The 15,538-nt window shown below is 44.6% G+C and overlaps 1 protein-coding gene across 3 annotated transcripts in view; it reads right to left on the bottom strand.

Annotated features, from left to right (window-relative positions):
- The window catches only part of PLEKHM3 (pleckstrin homology domain containing M3), a 144,073-nt gene that overhangs the window by 87,520 nt on the left and 41,015 nt on the right, over positions 1-15,538 (bottom strand). For all 3 annotated transcript variants that reach the window (XM_036421537.2, XM_036421536.2, XM_036421538.2), the window contains exons 4-5: positions 8,330-8,475; positions 994-1,187 (exon numbers count right to left, since the gene is read on the bottom strand). In XM_036421537.2, coding sequence (XP_036277430.1) covers positions 994-1,187; positions 8,330-8,475 — 340 coding nt within the window. The remainder of the gene's footprint in view (positions 1-993; positions 1,188-8,329; positions 8,476-15,538) is intronic.

The raw sequence follows: 15,538 nt of genomic DNA, 5'->3' as shown, positions 1-15,538 counted from the left end.
TATGGCAACTGCCTTTTCATTATTATTTTATGAGAGCTTGTCTACATATTATGTATTCTTCACCATCTACATTGAATTCTTTTAAAAATGTCGTCTTCGGATGCCTGGGGTCATGTCAGTGTCAATGGATCTAATTGGATCTCAAATAGCAAACTATATCACTTCTAATATTTCCAAAGGTACTTATGCACATAGGTGTACCTCCAAAACCCATGACTAATGTATGCCTTGGTCATTTCTATTAAAGCAAAAAAAAAATTTTAAAGGTATTTTTAGGGACTTATGAACACCATCAACAATTATGTCAAGTATAAGCTAGTCTATATAAGCCAAGAGTGAACATTTAAATGCCAATAAAATCTCACTGTAAAAGGAGGAATTTGATGAGAGCAGGCACGTTTTCACTCTGATTCGATTTTGAGATCCGAGCTCCATATGGACTTGTGTGTTCTCTGAACTCGCAGGCAACAAGCTGTAAGGAGCTTGAAAAGGCCGAACCTGGGCGTTTCCGTGGCAGCCCTCCTGCCTGCATCCAGGAGCAAGTCTCTCTCCATGAAAAATAAGATTTGCATAGCCACCTACCCACTTATTTCCCACTGAAAAATGCTTTTTAAGTTCTGAAATATTTCAAACATGCTTATTTTTACTGATGATAAATAGGAACTGAAAGTGGGAAAAACTCCACAGAAGTGATCCACGGAGAGACACTGCCACCGTCATTGGCTTGTTAACCGGCAGGTAAGAGAAGTCTTCACTGTCCCAGGAACCTGGGCCTTGGGTCAGTCACCTGCAGTTATGCTGAGAAATTACTTCCATTTTGCTTGGCTCAATCTGATAGAGGGCCTCAGAGGAAAAAGCCCAAGATGAGCCCGGAGGCAGAACCACAGGATTCCAGCCGCTCTGTGCTGGAAAGGCCCTTAGAGATCATGTCACCACCCTCCCCGGGCAGGAAAGGAAAACAAACTGGAGCCACCTGACATGTGTGGCTCTTACCTGCGGCGCAGGTCCTCGGCCACGGCCGCCCGGCAGCTGAACAAATAGGCGCGCAGCGACTTGAGCCGCTGCCGCAGCCGCACCACGGTGGCCAGCGGCTCGGCGTGCAGGTACAGCAGGGGGTTCTCCTGCTGGATGTCGATCAGGGGCTCCTCGTACACGTACTCCAGAAACTCTTTGGCCTGCTTAGACACCTGCAAATGCAACGCCTCCATCAGTGCTGCTGGCTCATCCGGCTGTCCACCCCGCCTCAAACTCCAACCGCAGCTTAACCATCCTAGCCAAGTGATGAGCCCAAACTAAATGTGAAGTTTGTCTTCCTTCTCTCTTCCAGAAACTCAACTGGCATTAATGAAAGGAATGCATTAATTCTATATCCTGAATACCAGCATCTACACACATGATAAAATGACACAGAACTACACAGACCCAGTATACCAAGGTCAGTTTTGTTTGTTTGCTTTTTAAAAAATATTTTTTAATTATTTAAGATGTAACCAATGGGGAAAATTAGGTGAAAGGATACAGGGCTACTGTGTACTATCTGTGACTCTATAATTATTTCTAGAAAAAGGTAAAAAAAAAAAAAAGGGGGGGGTGGGATGGGGGGAAGGAAATTTAGACTCCCTGATTTTAAAAATACATGTATGTATATCCTATACCACTTTTAAAAAATAAATATGTGCAGAATAATTTCAATGCATAGAAAAAATAAATATGTGCAGAATAATTTCAATGCATAGAAAACAAACTCAAATACACACTTTTATTTTTTTAACTATATACTCATATATATTTTTTATTTTATTTTTTTACAGAGGAAGGATAGAGAGTGAGAAACAATGAGAAACATTGATCAGCTGCCTCCTGCATGCCCCCTTCTGGGGATTAAGCCCACAACCAAGGTACATGCCCTTGACCAGAGTCAAACTGGGACTCTTTAGTCCGTGGGCCAATGCTCTATCCACTGAGCCAAACCAGTTAGGGCTCAAATACACACTTTAATGAGCAGAAATGAGTTTTTCTTATCAGAACAACTTGGGCTGCCTCTAGCATATTCATCCAATTCTGTATCTACATCTGGTAGTAAACAATGAAAGTTGACTAAAAAATATCACTCATCAGTAAAAGTAAGTAGTAGAAACATAATGCGTCCAAGAGAGGGGCGGGGGGGGGGGGGGTTTGCTTAAATAATGCGTGACACATGGGTAATCTGGGGGCCTGTACATTCTAATTCGCTGAGACATGGACTCACTACTGCTACATAGAATTGGTTAGCTCTATTTATGAAAGGTAAAAACTTCTTCACCAAGTTCCCTCCAAAACCTCTCTAGTACTGGGAGTAAGGCAGGAATTCACCATAAAAACAAACAACTTTGCTTATGAAAAAGAAAATGGAAATCCACTATGTTTCACACTCCAGGTTAGAAGCTTATTACTGAAGTTAAATAGGATACAGGCCCTGCCTTCAAGGGACTCACTGTTTACACATGTGTCAAACACAAGGCCCGCGGGCCAAATCCGTTCCGCCAGGCCTTGCAATGTGGCCCACACCGCGCTGTCATCACTGCACTCCGCTGCGTTTCCATCACAATGACAGTTTATGACTGTTCAGTAAACCATTCGGCCCGCGATTTAGGCTGGATTTTAGATTTTGGCCCCTTCTCTGAGTTCGACACCCCTAGTTTAGGACAATAGACAAATACTTAAAGTATTCACATAGCACATGGCCTGTCATCTACCACGAAAGAACAATGAGTGAGATCCACAGGTAACAAAGGAGGGAGAAATCACCTGTGCTGCTGGGGAAGGGCGGTTAGGAGCCAGGCAGGCCTGGCAAAACAGGTGACATTGGCTTATGGTCTAGGAACAGATTCACTTGGTGAGCAAGGATGGGGCAGAGGAGAGTGCAACAAGCAGACACAGCCAGGAGAACTCATCCATATGCACATGTGATAACTAAATGTATGGCTACTGCATGTTGATTAAAAAGAGATGTTTATGAAATTCAATATTATCATTTACTTTGATTATAAAGCTCATAAAAGTTTATGCTCCTTACAGAGAAGCAAAATAGGAGTCATTTTTTTTCTATTAAAAGTATAACTTTTTCCCCCTTAAAAGCAATTATTTTTGAGGTACCTGCTGTGCTGTGTAATCCTCTGGGGTCCTGCAGAGCTAGAATTAATGACGTTTACAGTCTCTGTAACTCCAGCTCCCGAGACGCACCTCGCATCTGCCAAAGCCTGTGACTGTTTTACCAGATTGGAAAGAACTGCTGGCCTCGCTCTGAGGCAGAGGCAGGTACATGCCAGACCTGGGCCCTTCCTCCTGGGGCTCACAGCTCAGTGGGGAAAGACAGGATCGGGTTCAGATAGACTTTATTTATCCTAGCTCAATATTTGCAATATTTAAATATCTTAAAAGAGGGAAAAACGAACGGTGTTCTGGAAAATGCAGCACAGCCCACTTGAAACTGTTGCTGGAAATGATGTATTGTACAATTCAATTAGTCTTCCCGGCCCCATTGAGCAGTGTTTACACTGAGCCAGGGCCCCGCTGCAGCAGGCTAACAATGCTACCTTTTAGTAGGTGAACAGAAGGACAAAGGGCACTGGCCAGTCTCCCAGGCCTTAAAAGGCTTCTCTCTTCAGGTGGCACTTAAGCCCGAAAGGAGGGGGGGAAAGAGTCTTTCACAGAGACAGTAAAAGCAGCAAGACAAATGGGACAGCAGCTACTGACGTCAGCATTCATAAACTGAAATCACTAAAAACAAAAACAGCTCGTTTCAATCACGGCCGAGGCGCTGCCCCGCGGGTCATTAGCGAGTGTTAGGAACACAGGGCGTGTTGTGACGGCGGCTGCCGGGTGTGCGAACGGCTCCCCGCAGGCCGAGCCGTGGCTGGCAGCCGGGCCGAGCACATGCGTGCCTTTGAGAATCAATCATGTGCTCTGGTGAGGACATTTCTGAGAGGGCTCCAAATGCAGCAGGAAATGCCATTTTTTTTTTGCAAAAGAGAGCACTTTCGCCCCTAAGTTCTAAATGGGCCTGCCTGCTGGTGTGAGGATTCCTTTCAGACTCCACTGTAATTTAAAAGCTTTTCAAAGGAGAAAATGTTTAAAAATATAGAGTTACTTGGGGAAGGAAGCCAATGGCATTCTGAGGTGATAAAGTTTATGTGACGGAGTTTCTTGTTCATATAAATATTGCGTGAGTTATATGTGAATGCCGAGTATATTTCACCTAAAAGCTACTGTCCTACTTCTTGCCAACTAAATTTGTGGAAAGTCAGAGTGAAAACAAGTGCAGATGGATGAACCCAATACGCTTTCTTTTTAAAAAATGAACGCTTTTACTTGGCACTCTTTCCATGACCCCATTCCATTCGCATTAGAAACAGTTTTACAGGGTCAACAGTTCACTGACCTATTAGTGTTTTACTAAATAATACGTAGTGTTTATTACTAACATAAATGAAATTTTTTCAAAGCTCTCTCTTTTACCTTAGAACAAAATAGTTTAAGCCAGGGGTGGGAAACCTTTTCCTGCCAAGGATCATTTGGATATTTATAACATCATTCGCTAATATAATTCACTTAATATAAACTTACATTGCTATGAAAAAAGCTCCTAGATTTATTGAATTTTAAATAGGAATTCCGTAAGCGGTTGCCTTGGCAGGGCCAGACCAAGTGATTTCATAAGCTCTATCCAGCCCGCGGGCCAGACGTTCCCCACCCCTGGTGTGCTGCAATCTGTGAGGGGGTTCTTTTTCCCACAGCCCTGCATCTACGTGATTCGCCTTATTTAGAGGAAATAAAGCGGGAAGGGACAGCTAGAGGCAGCACAGTGACAACAGACATGACAGCCGACATCTGGTACTAAGGGAAGGAGGACACCTGCAAGACGATAGAAGATAAAAGAACAGCACAGAACCTCACAACTGTACATACCTACACCTAGGAAGTTATCTGCAGGGAGTCTCACTCATAAATGAAAGAATTTATATTCAAAAGGATGCATAAAGCTATTCATTGAATCACTGTCTAACAGCAAAAGATTGGGAAAACCTAATGTCCATTAAAAAAACAAAAAAAAGTCAGGTTGGATAAATTGATGTGTGTAAAATTCATGATGGAATATGGAATGGCTATTTAAAAAAAAAAAAAAGCCCAAAGAAGAGTTTTATGATCTAAATGGAAAGCTCTCCAAGAGCAGCTTGTGTACTATACTGCTTCCTGCCACTTCTGTGTAAACACAGGCCTGGGAAATGACCTCTGGAAGGATACACAAGAAGGGAGTAATTTGCTTGCCTGAGGGAAGAACAGGGAGGGAGATTACATATATATATGTGTGTGTGTGTGTATATATATATATATATATATATCCTCTGTACTTCCTGAATCTTGGAATTTGTGAAAGAATAAAAACCTAGCGGAAAAACAGCCTCCCACACCACATTAAAGCACGTGGAGATTTTCTATCGCAGGGCAGAACAATCATAATTCTAATTCTGAGGCATTAAAAAGAATACATTTTAATTCATATTTTGTTAAAGTATATAGAACTAAGTCCCAATTTACAAAAAAGTATTGAGAGAATAAAAATTGAAAAAGGAAAGAAAAATAATTTTCCCCACAAATAACCACTCATTGCTTTGGTATGAGGTTTTCTTCCCATCTCTGAAACATCATGGGGAAGCCTGTCTTACTGAAATCAATCCCAATCATAACACTTCTAGGTCCTGTTAAAACAGGCGCTGTGGGCTAATGGAGGAGGAATCAGGAGATCTTAAGTTTAATTACAATTTGTTCTCCAAATCTCCAAATGACTCTGAACGAGTGGTTTTCCCCATCAACGACTATGCTCCAGCTCTGCATGCCTCTCAAAGTGTCAGCGATAGGAAATGGTTTACGTAACATGGAAAACCCCTAGCGAAATGGAATGTGGCTGTTCTGGCTAGGATACAAAAATCTCTTGAAAAAGTACAACACGGGGGAACTGTTAGGAGGAGTTGAGGCTGAGTTCCTTCCCATTTCTTTCTCATGCTGGTATTTTTGAGTGGGGGTGGCGATGGAGGGAAGTTATAGTCAACGAGAATTTCATTAGAAAATGTGAGGAGAGGGCTTAGCTGCAGGCTAATCCTGGAGCTCAACTCGATTTGCAGGATGTACACCAGAAAACAGATGAAATCCTGCTTTAAAAGTCATTAGGATTATTACTTCTCCAGAGGGCAGACAAGGAAACGCTTAAGATGACAGACTTCATCCTGCTCTGCAAAACCCTCTTTCGCTGGCTTCCACGGCCAGTCACGTACTCACCATGAGACAGAGCAGGCAGATCTCACAGAAAGATGTCTGGTTTTAGAAACTGATAGGTCTGAATTGATCCTCCCAATTAGGAATATTAAGTTAAATCTGCATCTGAGCAAAGATAGACACTGCACTAAATGGAATATAGTTGCTTAATGCCTGTGAGAGATGATCCAGATAAAATCGACCAGCTCTATTCTTGCTTTAAACTCTCCTGCTGTTCACTGACACCCTGAGAAGGATGGTCTGACACAGCAGATCCTCCTCACATGCGACATGGAGGAAGGGAGGGAGCCCAGCATCTCAACCCGTTACCTATTCTCTCAAAATCAAGCCCTCACACTTGAATGACCACCATGGCAAATGCCTGCTGCGTAGAGATTGCAGGTGTCAGCGATGGCTAAATGGATGGTTTGGGTGGCCTTCACAGCTATCTGCAAACAGACCCGGATTTCCTCCTCCTTTCACATCTCCATAAACCATGCCAGAACTGCTCATTTTCCTCACCAGTGGCACCTTTTCTGCTTTAGCTCAGCTGACTGGCATATATTCCGCTGGCATGTGCCACAGCCTAAGCCCTCAGTGATCACAGGGCTAGGACTGCCTCACTCACTTGCTCTCTACACACCTCTCACCTCTCTTGGCTGTCAAATCCCTGCTCCAAGCAGATTAAACTGTCTAAACCAAATTCAACTTGGTGTTCTTTCCTTCTCAGTAAGTTTTTATCTAATACACACAGGACAAATATATTTATAGCCTATACGCAGAGTGTCAAGTACAAGATGCAGAGGAGAGAATGATAACTGTCTGGGAGAGGAAATGAGGTTTAAGCTGGGTTTAGGATTTGCTGTGCTGAGTGAGGGCAAGAGGTGTGAGACGGCAGGACTGGGGATAGGGAGGCGTGTGATCTTACTGGAGAGACTCGTGGAGGCAGGGAGGTAGTGGGCGAAGGGGCTAGAAAGGCAGGGTCTAGAGGTCACAAAGGTCTCTGTGTTAAGCTAAGATTTGTATTGACCTTATGTACAATCATGTAAAAGCTGCCATTAACTGGGCACTTATATGTACCAGGCATTGCCCGACGTGCTTTCTGTGAATCATTTAAGCAAAGAACCACCTTATGAAATAGGTACTATTATTATTATCTCCACTCTGAATGTGAAGAAACTGAGGCTGAGGAGAGTATAAAATTTACCCACGGTGAGATTAGGGCTTTTTTTGAAATATTGTTGGGGCAAGACTTGAAAGCAGAAAGCACAGCTAGGAAGCTACTGAATTCCATCACATGAGTGATGCTGAGGGTTCAAGTTAGTGTGGACAAGTGGTGGCTGCAGTGGAGAGCATGATCTCAAGAGCTATAACTGCACATGATTTCTGCTAACTGATTAGGGGCGGGGGTGGGGGCAGAGAGGCGTCCAGTAGGTCTCCCAGCATTGACAGTGGTGACTGGTGGAGCCATGTGTACTTGGGGGGACATTTGGGAGGTGATAAAGCCCGCTTGGGGCGTACTGAAACTGAAGTGCCCACAGGATAGGCTAGTCAGACCAGGTAACAGACTTCGCTGCTATGTGGCAGGCACAGCACCATAAAAAAAAAAAATCCTAAGCCTAAAGTGCCACTCCAGTGTGGGGCTGGATTCCTCGCCTTGCCAACTCCTAGCTCCTGCTAGGAAGGTGGTTTATGGAAGGGTGGAGAAGCTGTACAAGGTAGCTAACCAACCAGATGGCTAGAAGACAGCTAGGTTTAACACTAAAGCTGGGATGTCCATTAGGAATTAATTACCTCAGACCTCACTTTCAGCAGCAAAGCTGGAGCTAGAACTGGGAATAGGCACGTGAGTTCTGGTAGGGATGACCACAGAAGGAAGAGAGAGAACACGGCAGAGTAGAAAGTGGGAGAAGATCTTGTAGCTTTTATAAAACTACCTCATCAAGTTCGCTACGAATTCTCATGTCATTATCTTAACAATCCACGTGACGGCATGCAAGGGTTGCCGTGATGAAGCGCGCAGAGTCTCTGCGCCTACCTTGTACTTGGACGTGTCCCAGTTGTGGACGAGGCGTGCGGGGATGAGGAAACTGTCGTCCACGTGGCAGGTGCCGCAGTAATACCAGCCGCTGTAATTGCACACCTTGGCTTTCCCATGGGAAAGGCCAATGGATCGCTGGCATCCTGTTCCAGACAAAAGCAAAGGTCTGTGATTATTGTGCCTTTAACAGCACGGACAAGGCGGCCCAACCCTCACCTCAAGTTAAACAAAATCCCACAACAGGACAGAGGTCACAGAGAATCCATGTATACGCATGCTCCCTCCCCTGGAGGACCACCGAAACTGGTCTGATTTCTGGCCTGATTCCAGCTCTTCAGCAGGTAAGCCTCCCTGTACCCCACGTGCTCCTCCTTGCTTCCCTCAGAGACCCTGTTTTCACGAGGCTCTTTGCTGGGGCTCCTCACACAGGATCTCATATAAGTCACACCTTTCTGTGAGAGAGATATCAGCTATAGTGCGCAGATGAATACACTAAGGTTTTAGCCAGGTTGTATATTTTGTCTTGAGGTCACCCAGCTATTAAGAGGTGGAGTTGGATTTGGCTCTATTCTTGCCTGACTCTAAAATGATCCTAAAAACTGATAGGTAGAACCTTCCTTTGCTTCTGAAATAAACTAAAGGAATCTGTCCATTAATTGACCTTCAACTCATCTTTCCTACTACCTACTCCTAATGCTTATTCTCCATTGGGAATATAACCTCTTTGTTCCAGTCAGAGAACTCTCCACACTGTTCCCCAAATAAATAGTGTGCCCTCTCAACCCTCCATATCTTGGTGCACATTATTTCTCCTCACACAAGGTCCTTTTCTTCAATCTCTACTTTGCCAAATCCTGCCGATTACTCAAGGCCATTGGTTGCCTGCGAGTGATGGCTAAGGCCCTTTTCATGTCCAAGGAAGTCCATGGTTCTGTGAGCACTGCCTGGTACCATCAGGGACCTGGTAATAACCATGGCTCTGCCACGGAGGAGCCATTGGTTTTTAGGTGGAACTACCTCCTGCTGGTGAGTGTAGAGACTCTGTCACTGTCAATCCAATAGACAAAACCCAGGTCAGGTAGTCATGATTACATCAACAGCAGCAGCTTTCTGACATTTTTTGATTTACAGCTTTCATTTTAGAACTCCTTCCATATGGCCCAGTTCATGATTGGGTGCTAAGAACTACATTTTTCAAAGAAGTCTCACATTAAGCCAATTTCATCTATGGGTACAAAATAAAGTACTACTGCTATAATCATCATCAGTGTTGCACCCATTTCCATTAGAAGGAAATAAAACACATTTATTTAACAAATCCCCAACTAAAGCAGATACTGATTCACTTGAATAGCCTGCATAAAGGATGACAAAGCTCACAGAACTCACTGTCATCACAGATAAAACAGCATCCGTATTTAAGCTGCTCCACAGTGCGTGGGCCAGAGAGAGAGATCCTGTTTTTAAATAGAGGCATGGAAGACAGAAGTAAATGTGTTGGTGTTAGGCTTCAAGAGCTCGCTACTCTTCCTTCCTAGAACAGCAACGGAATCCGAGCTCCTGAGGAATGAGGTATGTGTGAAAGATAAGGAAGAGCCCAACACACAGGGCGCTTCTGTGGGACGCGCGGGAGGTGCCGTCACAATCACTAGCTCTGAACACTGGAATGCTGTCTGCTGCCTCCCCAACCACACTGCCGTCAACTCGGTGGCCTCCTCCTGTGCCGGGACAGCCAGAACCACCCTGCCAAACGTCTCCGGTCTATTTTTTATCCTCGGCACTTCACACAGGCTTTTCACAAGCAGACCATCAATACGTGTTTGTGTGGAAGGGAGGAGAAACGGAATACTTAGCATACGTACAGCCACATGCTTACACAGAAATCTTAATTTCCCATGGTTGCTCTGGAATGGACCCTGCTCTCCTGGCGCTGCCTCTTGAAGCAGGCTACTTTTGTTCACTTCCTTATGAAAATACGTGGCCTGTCCTAAGAACTCCTCATTACGCACGTGCTCCTATGTGGACTATGCGACAGAGTTGAGTGGACCGGGACATATTCTAGACACTGGGACGCTGCAGTTCCCAAAAACAGGCGGTCCACTGACTGAACGCTGAAGTGAGGCTGACTGGAACTCAGCCTCCCCTGACGACTGAGAAAGCGATCCTGATCTTGTGGAAATTCAGGATCACCATCACAGTTGAAACTCTTCACCACAGAATACTGTAAAAACAAATGTAGGTTATTTTATCTTTCCTGATTATTTGAGTATAATAAACATCCGTAAGCATTTGCTGGATAATCATATAAGCTTCAGTAGGTAGTACTGTGTTTTTCAGTCTGTGCTTTTTAATGACTTTATTATCGTTTCCTAGATGGAACGGATGTAGGCAATATTAAAATACACAAATGTGCACTCTAAGAGAGCATACAGCCTAAAGATGTATATCTCAGCCAGGCACACGTGTCCATGTGCTGGGGCTCAACTACATGAGCTAACAACTGAGCTAACCAGCCTTACCTATTTGCATTGGTCTCCAGGCTCACAGGAAAGAGAACAGACAACACGGCTCAGGTTCCTTCAGGTTTTAGTTTAGATAGAGGCCCCAGCACAAAACCTCCGACCGCTAGACCTTGGTGTCTTTACCTTTATATCCTATGGAGAACCATTCTCTCCTAATCTTGGAGATGAAATCTCCCCTCGTAACAGAAGTAGTTTCAACCTACCCTAACGGTCCTGCCTCAGGCCGTTCTGGATACATGGTACGGACGGACGGACAGCACAAGTCGAGTCAGAAAGCTTGTTCTTGCCTCGGGTACCATGGACGTCTGACCCACCAACTCTCTGGGCCCGCGTTCCTCCCTGCAGAATCAATGGCTAGCCTAAATCGGCAGTTTCCCAAATTTGCTGAGCATCAGCATTTTCCAGAAACGTTTGTGAAAAGCGTAGACCCGCCCCAGAGGTTTTGATTCTGTAGACTGGAGTAAGGCCAAGGAATGTGCATTTCTACCCAACCACCCCAAGGAGCTGAGGCGGTAAACACAGCGCTGCTCCCTGGTCCCCAGGTGACTGCCAAAGCCCTCCAAACTCTAGCGATATAATTTGATTCAAGTAAAGTGCATTTTCCCAGTGAAAAGCTCAGAATGTATCACACTGTTGGCTTACTTTCTAGGCTTCCAAAATCAATATTTCAGGTTCTCAATCTATTTCCAAAACTTTGCTGAACAGGAACAACCTGAGTTCACTGTACTCGTGTTGTCTCAGAGCTTCCATTGTTCCCACTGAGAAGAATCTTAGTTGACTTAGAAAGAATGAAAACTTTCCGTCTTCAAGTCCAATGAAAGAACAGAGGGTGGTCGGGAAAGATTAGAAGCTAGTTGGTAGGTAGCCTGATGTCGATTCATTTTCTAAAACCAACACACACTGTTTATTTGAAGAAGGAAACACCCATTCTTTCAATTAACTGCAAGATTTCCTTCTTCAATATACTAGCAAATCACAGGCTAAAAAAATGTCTGAAACAATTCCGTATAAAGATACAGAATCTGGGATTTCACTATCATTGTAAAGTTTTTAACAGAGGGGAAATGTGTTTTCTCAGTAATTTCTGTTAGGAAAACATTTTTTTGGAGGGGGCCAAAGCTGGACTCTGACAAGCAACATTATGGGGAGAAAACTAGAGCTGGGAAGCAGAAACAGAAAGTAATTAATTGAAATAACTAATTAGAGCTTATTTACATATTATATTTGTATGTACTTTCAAACAGACTTTTCAACAATGTTTCTAAATTAAAGGGCATTTGTAGTGGGGAACACTCCACATGTTGGATCAAAGCAAACACATTCTTCCCAGTCTCTTTTTGAAACTTTTCAGAGAGTATTCAATTCATAGGAACAAAAAACTATCTCACAAGAGAACCCACTGGCCTTTTTTTTTTTTTTCCTATTTTATTGCTTCCCACCCCACTTCAAATCTCTAATGAACACATGCTCTGAAGAGGTTAGCTTCCCCTGATGCACTTGGGGAAACAAATGTAACCATTTAACCCAAGTCCTATTTGCTGCATGGAAGTCCGCTTCCCAAATGGCCTTTTAAGACACCCCCAAAGAATCCGTTGCTGGGGGCTGGAGCAGAAATTTTGGCCTGACGCTCCGCAGAGGCACAACCTTTCTTCTCACAAGTGTACCCAGCTAGCTCAATGGGCTGCGACGTGGCGTTACTGAGGGAGCTCCGAGGGGGAGCCGGCCAGCTTTTCTCCGCATGGCTCCCAACTCAGCCCTGCAGCCCCTGGCCAGCAGCTGGGAAGTTCATGGGCCTAAGAGAAAAGCAGCAGGGCTCCGGCTGGGCAGGTGACTCTCACTGAGGAAAGTACACACACAGCCATGCTACTACCACCTTTACCCAGCTTGGTAAGGTAGGCCCCGTGGTTTGTATTTGGACGGTAGAAAGCTTTAAGGAGAAAACAGGAACAAAGAAAAACAAAAACAAAAACCGAAGGTACCTCTATAAAAGGGAGGAGAAAAAAGAGTGCGAGGACAAGTTTTCACTTGCTCCGTTAAAATAGAAAAAATGAAACTGGCAAGTTGCTTACCCGCTTTCGCTGTGGGCACACCGGGTTGGGAGAGGGGTCCCCGGGAGAGGGAAGGGGACTGCCCTGTCCCTCCCTCCCCGGTCTGTCCATTGTCCGGCATGGGGCAGCGAGCTGTGGTAAACATCGTGCAAACTGTGCCTTGATCATGCTTTAGAGGCCAGAATTGCCAAAAAGAAGAAAAACAGAAATGGGGGGGCAATGACTTGCTATTTTATGATTAGCGGGGGGAGGGCAGAAGCATAAAGAACATAGGCTTCCTAGCTTCCAGTCTGTAACCATGGCCTCTCTGAGTAGTTAAGAGTTAAACACGTACTTTTAAAAATAAGGTGTCACGTTAGGTATACAATGGAAAATTATGTTTGGCGAGCCTGGCATCAGCACAAAGCTGGGCACAGCGCTGGACCGTTGGAGAGAGAGCAGAGGCACTTTGTTTGCCATGTGGCTCTGGTGCCCATGAAAGGAAGCGGAGGCTGAGCAAAGCTGGGGCCGGCCTGCAAACCCCGCTGCGGGAGGGGCGGGCTCGGATGTGTCCTCAGGGTTAGGTAACCCGCGGCCCTGGGACTGAGGCTACGGAACTCTACATGACGGTAACGGAAAGAGCCGGGGGAGGGACATCGAGAAACACCTGTTTAGTCTCCCGCCATCTGGGAGAGAGATGATCCAAGAACCCAGGCATGCCTAAGACTTTATAATGTTATGTTTCCTAGATGAACATACCTATGATAGTTACCGTATTTTTCGGACCATAAGACGCTCCGGACCATAAGACACACCAGTTTTTAGAGAAGGGAAATGAAGAAAAAAAGATTCTGAAACAAATAGTGTCCTAAAATATTTTATGTGCATTAAAACCCAACATCACAGTCATAAACACATGTAATCAACCCTGTAAAGTAAACAGCAGCATTTAGAACCATTTTAGAGCGGGGCAAGCACACAGAGACCACACAGAGCCGGGCAAGTAAAAAAACTTTTTTTTTAAAGTATATGTGTAGGCTATATTTGGACCATAAGACGCAGGGACTTTTCCCCCCACTTCTGGGGGGAAAAAAGTGCGTCTTATGGTCCGAAAAATATGGTAATTTATAAATCAGGCACAGTAAGAGGTTAACAACAGTACCTAATAAGGAAATAGGACAATTACGGCAATAAGATAAGGGTTACTCGAACACAAGCACTGCAATACCGTGACAGTTGATCTGATAACCGAGGCGGCCGCTTAAGTGACCACTCGGCGGGGAGGAGTACGCTGGACAAAGGGATGACTCGTGTCCCTGGTGGGACGGAGCAAGATGGTGTGAAATTTCATTATGCTACTAAGAACAGCATGCAATTTAAAACTTACAAATTGTTTATTTCTGAAATTTTCCATTTAAATTTTCTTTCCAAGGTTGACCATGAGGAACTGAAGCCCCAGAAAGCAGGCCTGTGGGTAAGGGGGGACTGCTGTAAGTGATCTAAAACTTTCCTCCTATCAAATGGCCAAGGTACTCGGGCTGTGGGACAAGGTGGTGAGTGACCCACAAAGCAGGAGGCACCTACTTAGTCATTAACTCAGTTACAACATGAAATCTTTGGACGGAGAATCAGGCACACGAAAACAAATGCCTCTGAGTATGTATTTTGTCTGTTCCAAAGCAAATAACACCCACAAGCATCTCAAGTGAAACTAAAGGAGCAAAAGGGGGAATTGAGAAAAACCCATGTGTACTGTTTAGACTGCTAATGCGAATACAGGCATGGGCAAAAGTATGTTTACAGTTGCTCATGTGGAAATAATACAAATAAATAATACAATGATCCTATATAATAAGAGACTATGCAGATTGAATGGTGGAACAACCGGTTGCTATGACACATGCTGACCACCAGGGGGCAGATGCTCAATGCAGGAGCTGCCTCCTGGAGGTCAGTGCGCTCCCACAGGGGGAGGGCTGCTCAGCCAGAAGCCGGGCTCACGGCTGGCGAACGATCGCAGTGGCAGTGGTGGGAGCCTCTCTCACCTCCGTAGCAGATGGACATCCCCCTGAGGGCTCCTGGACTGCGAGAGGGCACAGGCCTGGCTGAGGAAACTCCCCCTTCAACCCCCGTGTACATGAATTTCGTGCACTGGGCCTCTAGTTAATAAATAATAATACATTTCACATACTCACAACTGTACACCCACTTTTGCCCTCTCTGTACTATGGCAGACAACTGGTAGTCCCTTTTTTTTTTTTTTTTAACTTTATGGGCTCACTTTAAACTGCAGTCTCTCAAAACTATTTCTCCATAAGGGTTTAAGCCTTTTGATAGTGAATTCTCTTCCCAGGGGATGAAAATTTGTGGCTGGAAGGGAATACACACAGAGGCAGACCTCGGAAATATTGTGGGTTTGCTTCCAGACCCTCCCAATAAATCCAGTATTGCAATGAAGAGAGTAGTAATCGCTTTACTAGTGTAAGGTCTTGTCTTCAATTATGAAAAACACAATATCTGTGAAGCACAATAAAGCGAATCACAATCTTAAAATGCACTGACTGGTTCTTCCCAAAGCTAAAGTTCATTTCTGTCCATCCGAAAAAGGATTCTTTTCTGATGGGCTTCATCTTGTGTTTGTCTATAAATGGCCTTTA

Source organism: Pipistrellus kuhlii, unplaced genomic scaffold (assembly GCF_014108245.1).
Source record: "Pipistrellus kuhlii isolate mPipKuh1 unplaced genomic scaffold, mPipKuh1.p scaffold_m20_p_7, whole genome shotgun sequence".
Lineage (NCBI taxonomy): Eukaryota > Metazoa > Chordata > Mammalia > Chiroptera > Vespertilionidae > Pipistrellus > Pipistrellus kuhlii.
The sequence above is the reverse complement of the archived record's forward strand: the minus strand, read 5'-3'. Positions and strand labels throughout refer to the sequence as shown.